Below are 7,253 nucleotides of genomic sequence, written 5' to 3' on the forward strand. Positions count from 1 at the left end.
TTTTTTAATTTTTATTAAAAATAATTAAAAAAATTAAATTAATATTTTTTATTGTTTTAATTTGCTAATATTAAAATTAAAAAAAAATAATATATTTTGAAGCAAAAAACACTTTAAAAAATAATATTTACTACACTATTAAACAAACATGCTTATGAGATTGAGAATTGAAAATTACACTATTTTCTTTAAGAAACTAAATAATTTTTTTTCAAGAAAAAAGGATGTGTGCACATAGTTTGCAAAAAAATTTGACCAGATTTACTTACTTTTCATATTGGATATTGTTTCTAAATATTGTTATAAAATGTTAATTTAAGTTTAATGTTTTTTTCAATTATTATATAGTTGAAGTGAAAATAATAATACTAACAATAAATTATTTATTAAAATTTAATTTTTTATTCAAGTTAAAAACCTTGTATTTATTAAGATAAAAATGAGATACGTTAATAAAAAAAATTATTTTGATGAAAAATAATATTTAAAACAACTGTATTTTTAGGTTTAATAATGCCAAAAAAAAAAAACTCAAAAACCTGGACTTTTTATGTTTAAAAAACTTTATTCTCCGGACAGTTATTAGCTCCGTTAACTGGTGTGATTCTTTAAAAATAAAAAAAATATCGTTGCATGTTTGCTTATTCACTACTTCTAGGGTCTCATATTTAGGGGACATCAATTTCAACAGTTCTCAATTTTCTCTTATGATGCCATGACGTCATTAAAGAACATGTTATACACGCACACACACCTTCAGAAACAATAATTGAGTTTGCACTGGTTTCTCCTCCATTATTATAACAGAACCAAAAAAAAAAGAGCATTATTTTTTAATTGTGGCAGACCTGGTTATCTTGATTATACAGTGTTGTCGTGTGAGTGAGCAATGCCTGAAGGGGCAGACCTGATCCATACAGTGGCTGTAATGAAATTCTAAGGTCGTCTGGGCCACTTTCCATTCAACTCAACTTCAATTCAATCCCTTCAAGCTTGCATGCTTGATGTTATCGAATGCTTCTCCTCTGTTCCTCCATATTATTGCACTCCGATGTGTAATTCCACAACCAGAGCCTAATTACAGGTGCACGGCCACCTTGATATCGCGGAGGGCATGCATTAGAGTGGGCAACGGCTAACAAAATAGTCGAGATTGTCCCCAGGTATTTAGATTTCATGGTTTAACAGATCCATCAAGACACCGGCATGCACCAAGAGTGGTAATATATTTGTGGTCTCTGAAACGTGGACAGATTGTCACCTATCCTCTGGCATCATGGTTAAAAAGATGATTTAGAATGATAATGGGGGGGTGGGGGGGGGGCATGGTTTCTACGTTACTTCAAGATGAAAGAGCCATTATGCGCAAAAAGAATTCAATTCTCCCCTTTGTCGCCTTTTTGTCTGCCTCGATAAAGAATGTAGCCAACTAAAATAACGGTTTTGATTCTCCCTTGTTTCACAAGTAACCAAACATGGTAACATATCAAAAACATCAGTTCAGTACCTTTTCGGCCTACCAGCAATTCCAACCGCACTTCGAAAGACTAGTGTTGGGGATTTTGATTAATTTCTGACTTAAACAACCTGTTCGTGCATGCTCAATTTTCCAGTTTAACCAAGCCATGAATCATTGCATGGCAAGACACGCCAGACACCTAATTCCTGCCATCTGAAACGCGTGCAATGTGCAGAAACAGATATAGGATTGCCTATTGGCAACTAAAAGTCTACAACAGAGTTCATATTCTGGGAAACTCATAGGTGTGAATAATCTCCAATGCTCTGCTTCTTTATTTTTGTCCTGTGATTAAAATATCTCACAAAAATGTTGAAAATATATACAATCACAGAACTTTCCAATTAAAGCATGCAATTACAAGATTTCTTACAGAAGTACTCATCTTTCTCTGTTCTGGAAGGCCTACCAGCATCGAGTAGATGCGCACCATCACGGGACGTGCAGAGCAGAATTCTTCTGCTTCGACAGAAAACTGAAACTGTTTGTTGGTATGAACGAGACTGTTTGTCCATTACCAGCATAAGTATCTTCAGATGCTTCGTCTTTAAGAAAGCCCAAATCCCAAAGGCAATATCCGTATTCTACCATTGATTTGGAAAGGCTTCTCTATAATTGGCATCTTCACCCAGCGTCAGCTGCCTTGTCATTGCATCACTTGCCCTTGTATTCAAAAGTCTCTGAGACAATCTATCTTTTGTGGTTACTTTCTTGCGCAACATGGATGCGAGGGTATCTTTCTTGTTTCTAGCCAACAAACTGTCCCCGCTGGATGCCTCAACATTGTCCCCATGAACTGAAGATCTTGAAGTTGAAGCCACTGCAGCATCCCTCAGGACAGCTTCATTGTGTTCCCGTATCTTTGCAAGCTTAGCACGTTTCTGTGACTGCCTGTCCATTTTTCTTTTCCTTGCTTCCTCATTATCTCTGTCCCGAACATTCTTCACAGCTTGTTTGGCTAATTGCTCTTCTAAATCAGTCCCTAAATCAAGAGTTAAATCACTTGTTGAAGTGCCTTGATTGATAGGATTTCCTTCATCATCACGGGGAATGATGGGTCCATGAAAGGGGCAAACTCTCAAATCTCTTCTCTGACAGAGCCCACCCTTCCCTAATCGAGCCCGACATGGCTGGATTTCAACTCTGTCTTCTTTGTAAATAGTTGCATGAAGGTTTAATTCAGCAATTTTCTTTGCTGGAATAACTGCATCATGGTCCACCCTACCCCAGTGACTTTCAAGCTCCAGGCCCCTGTGGTTGGCTAAAACATCCCTGTTTGAACCCCATGTGTCCAAAAAAGAGCCCCACTCTATCCCTGGAGCCACAGTCATCAGCTTGCTTCGAAGAGAGCTGGAATCAGTTCCACCACCTTCAGAACACAGAAACTCATCGCGTTTCAACTTCTCGGTGCTGCATTCAGAAGGGTCATTTTTCACCTCTCCAGAAGTTGATGGTGCAGCTGAATTTTCGTTTTGCTTATTGGGTTCACTAAAACTCCCAGGGTCAGTTGATTCAACTTTACCCTCCTCCCAAAAATCTTCTTCCTCTTCTTTTTCATGCTTTGTAATGTCTGGAAGAGCACAACCTGATTCAACACATTTCTTCTTCACTGATTGAAGGTGATTTCGGATGTCAATGAACTCCTTGAGCATAGAATCTCTTAATCTCGTATCTGCCACTTCAACCCTGATTAGAACAGAGATTCCTTCTTGGACTGAAACCAAGTGCTTGGTCACTAAAAGCTTGTATAACTCCCTCAATGCATCAAAAACCACTTTATTCTCACTGTTCTCACAAACCTTCTCCCCCTCTTTTAACGAATCAAGCCGGAGCTGACGCAACTCCAAAGGACGAAACTCTTCAAAATCCTCATCATCATCTAGAGCACCAAGCACAACATTGGCCTCTTTATTCTTCACAATCTCTAAACACTCCCCAATCTCATCAACTGTTTCCCGAATTTCCTCCTTCAATGGCACTAAATTCTCCTTCAAAACCTCAAACTTCTTAACTAGAATCTCTTTCGTCTTCATCTCCCTTTCCCTCCTCTCCTGCTGAACTCGAGCTGCATTAGCCTGAACATTTGGGAACTGAAGCCGGAGCGTGGTTTTAAGGTAATCAAAACCTAACCTGATCTGTCTGTAATGAATTCCAAACGAGGAATTCCATTTCTCCAAGAATTCAATCGCTTTCGAACGCAAAATAGACGCAACAGCCGGTGGAGCAGGAAGGGGATGGTTTCTTCTAAATCCCACGCTCAAACTTAACAACTGATCTAAATTCTCAACAACTAGAGTTCTAAACAGCTTTGATCGCATAAATAGCTCATCAATTATTAGAAGCGTCAAATACCTAACCTGAAAAATCACAATTTATTTTTCAATTTTGAAGCGTAGATTTTGCCCTAAAATTACACATTAAAAAATGAATAGTGATGAAATAAGATGATAATGTGAGGGGGGGAACAAGCGGAAGGGAACCTGAGAGTGGTCGCGTTTCATGAGATCCATTAGGGTTTGGGCGGCGAGTCGGAGCTCCGAGTCAGAGTATCGGACAACCGTTTTGATGGCTTTGAGGAGGCGGGGGTCGACGAGCGCCGCCGTGGAATTGGTGGCCTTTTCTATCAACGCCCTCACTTTTCCGCCACCCTCTTCCATCTCCATTAATCCGGCAGCGAAGTAATTAATCAAGAAAACAGAATTTTGAAAACTCGCTCCAATTATCTCTCTTATTTCGTACATCTGCTTGTTAGGGTCAAAATTCGCTCCAAGTCAAGAAGTCGGTTATTAGTTGATTACCGGCTGTGCCCTCCTTTGTTAAGTTGATTTACATTATTACCCCCTTGTTCTGCCAGAGCTTCTGGCTGAGTTCACACATTGAGGATGAATGATGACTGTTGTGGTAAACTCGCTGATAGATGAAATTAATTGATGAAGACTATTACGGTAACTTTGCTCTCTGTATTTTTTTCTCCTCTCCGGATAGGCTTTTAAATTGAGAAAAACTCTATAGGATGTCAGAATCTCTTTTATTAAAATAAGGAATTAATTTCTATATTTTTTAAAAAAAAAAGTCATAAAATAAAATAAAAATAACTATTTAAGAAAAGTCATAAAATAAAATAAAAATAACTATTTTTTACCTTCAAATTTCTCCTTTCTTTTTTTCTTATTCTATGTGAAATATAAAATGGCTTGTTAAGATATTTCTTTTAGTACCAAATAAAAAAAATTAAATTATACTATTCAAAACGCTATATTGATAATTTAAATTTTTTAAAATATTTTTTTTTCATTCAAGATGTTTGTAAGGATATAATAAACCGGCTTGACTGTTGAGAAAATTATTAGAAGTGTTGAAGGTTATATTACGATCGTTTGCAATAATATGAAATTTACAGTGAAATGATTGCTAGACCCCATGTTTTTGCGGTAATGAAAAGAATAATTCCCGCTATGCTGAATAATTTATCTAATTATTAAGAGAGTGTGGTTCCTAGTTATTCACCACTATTCAAATCACTTCAAAGTGATAGTGCGAGAAATACACTTATTATAAAACCCTTGATCTCATGCAACATTGATGTAATAAATATGATTTTGTGTGGTAAATTATCTGTAAGAACTTGAAATTATAAAATTTATTTTTTATATAGTTCATGTTTAAGTTTTATAATTGTTAATATTAATAATTATTAAAAGCTAAACTAGTCATTAATTTACAATTATAAAAATTAATTAAGATATGTATAAGTTAGTCTAGATATGTCATACAAGTAAATAAAAATTATACACCATATATATATGATTCATAGTTAATTTATTGGTCAACCACTAAATAAATGATATGATGTCTTATCTAGATTCATACTTATATTTATAATATTAATTAAAAATATGTTACAACAAACACTAGAGAATATTTTAGTATTCCGTGTATTTCCCTAAAACTAAGTCATAACCTATATAACCTATATGTGTTGATTGATATATCATATTAAAGTTTATATGATTTACATTTCTTGTAGATAATGTTTGTATTCTCACAAATCACTTAATAATACGAACTTTTATACAATTATCAATTATTTACATGTTATTTAATCTGCGTAACGAAACATAAATGATAAATATTTGTAAAGTACCAGAGTACTTTTCATAAAAAGTAACATATCCTGCCGACTGTAGCTTGATAACCTCTATAAAATAGTGGGCTGCTCATGTTTTTTTTTTTTTTTGTAGACCCATTTTCTTTTTTTCACAGCGAACTACTGTTGTAGATCCTTAAACTCCAACTCTTTATATTACAATCATGTTTGGGAACGCCAACATAGGTGTATTTTAAAAAATATTTTTTTAATATTTTTAATATATTGATATTGAAAATAAAATAAATATATATTTTTAAATAAAATATATTTTAAAAAATAACTATTATTACAGCATCAAAACACATTCGTTCTCTTATAGAACACGGTATTATAAATGAGAACACCTACGAACATGCTCTTTCGAGACTCTGAATGTTTTTAATTTCTAAGAAACAAAATAGATTCGAGCAGAGGAAGACTCTCTGCTTTCGCTCTTTCAACTTGCAGTAAAAACAATTACTTCGCTCATCCAATCGACTTTTAACACTTTGCCCTCTGCAATTCTCGTTTCCGGCCCATGGACCCACATCAGAACCCATATTCTTGGAACTGCTGCTCATGTGCTGTATGTGCAACCTGAAATCATGTAGCTGGTGGTAGGATTATTAGAGATTATATATACAAAAAAGTAAATTTAAATTATTTTTTTAGAAATTTAAAACTCCTGTTGAATAAATTTAAATTTTTTTAGGATTTATATAAAGATTATATATTATTTTCAATCTTAAATAAGTACTTTGATATCAAGTTATTATAATTTATAAATTCTTTAATTTCTGTTTCTAAAAATAATTCTAAATCATTAATAAAAAATATTTTAAATCATTTTAAAAAATAAATTGTTATGTCTTTGAGTGTTAAATCTTTTTTTATATATATTTCAGGCGCTCAATAAATTGTGTAGTTTTTGTGCATCGAAAAATAAAAAGTATGGTATTTTATTTGCAAGGAAACTTAAAAACTATATAACTGGTAAAATATTAATTTTTTTTCTAAATAACACCACATATTAATTCATGATAATTTTATGAATTTATTTAATCAAAATTTTACTTGATTTTTTAGTGTTTAAAATTGTAATTTTTTATATAAGTTACACTTTAGTCCTCGATTAAGTCACATATAATTAATTATTTCATTTTAACTCTTAATAAATTGTTCTTATATATGTGACCTATTAAGTTTATTAATAAACTAACACGAATATAAATCATATTTTTAAATAAAATATGATTAAATAAATCAAACAATTTAACTTATTGTCAATTTAATAATTAATTGATTTATATTTAAAAATAATGTATAATGTCTAACAATTTATAGTGATATCTTAAATATTAGAAAAGTGATAAGTAATTTGACTTAACCTTTCAATAATTAATCTTTCGATATAACTATCATCTATTCATCAACAATATTCTAATTTAAATATTATAGCATGAAAGCCTTTTATATCAAGTCATATTTGTTTTCGGTACCACAAACATTGATTATATGAATAATATTTTAAACTAATTACAAATCTTATTTCATCTCATGCAATGATATACAGCCGATATTACATATGAAAAGATGAAGGTTTTT

The 7,253-nt window shown here is 32.7% G+C and overlaps 1 protein-coding gene across 1 annotated transcript; it reads right to left on the reverse strand.

Annotated features, from left to right (window-relative positions):
- Positions 1–1,765: 1,765 nt before the first annotated feature.
- On the reverse strand, positions 1,766–4,284 carry LOC105135198 (UV-stimulated scaffold protein A homolog). Its single transcript, XM_011039962.1, has 2 exons — positions 4,000–4,284; positions 1,766–3,876 (listed from the first exon to the last, which is right to left on the reverse strand). The coding sequence occupies exons 1-2, from the start codon at positions 4,258–4,260 to the stop codon at positions 2,104–2,106; spliced, it is 2,034 nt and encodes a 677-aa protein (XP_011038264.1). The 5' UTR covers positions 4,261–4,284; the 3' UTR covers positions 1,766–2,103.
- Between the last annotated feature and the right edge of the window lie 2,969 nt (positions 4,285–7,253).

The sequence above is a fragment of the Populus euphratica genome, unplaced genomic scaffold (genome assembly GCF_000495115.2).
Source record: "Populus euphratica unplaced genomic scaffold, PopEup_1.0 scaffold2.1, whole genome shotgun sequence".
NCBI lineage: Eukaryota > Viridiplantae > Streptophyta > Magnoliopsida > Malpighiales > Salicaceae > Populus > Populus euphratica.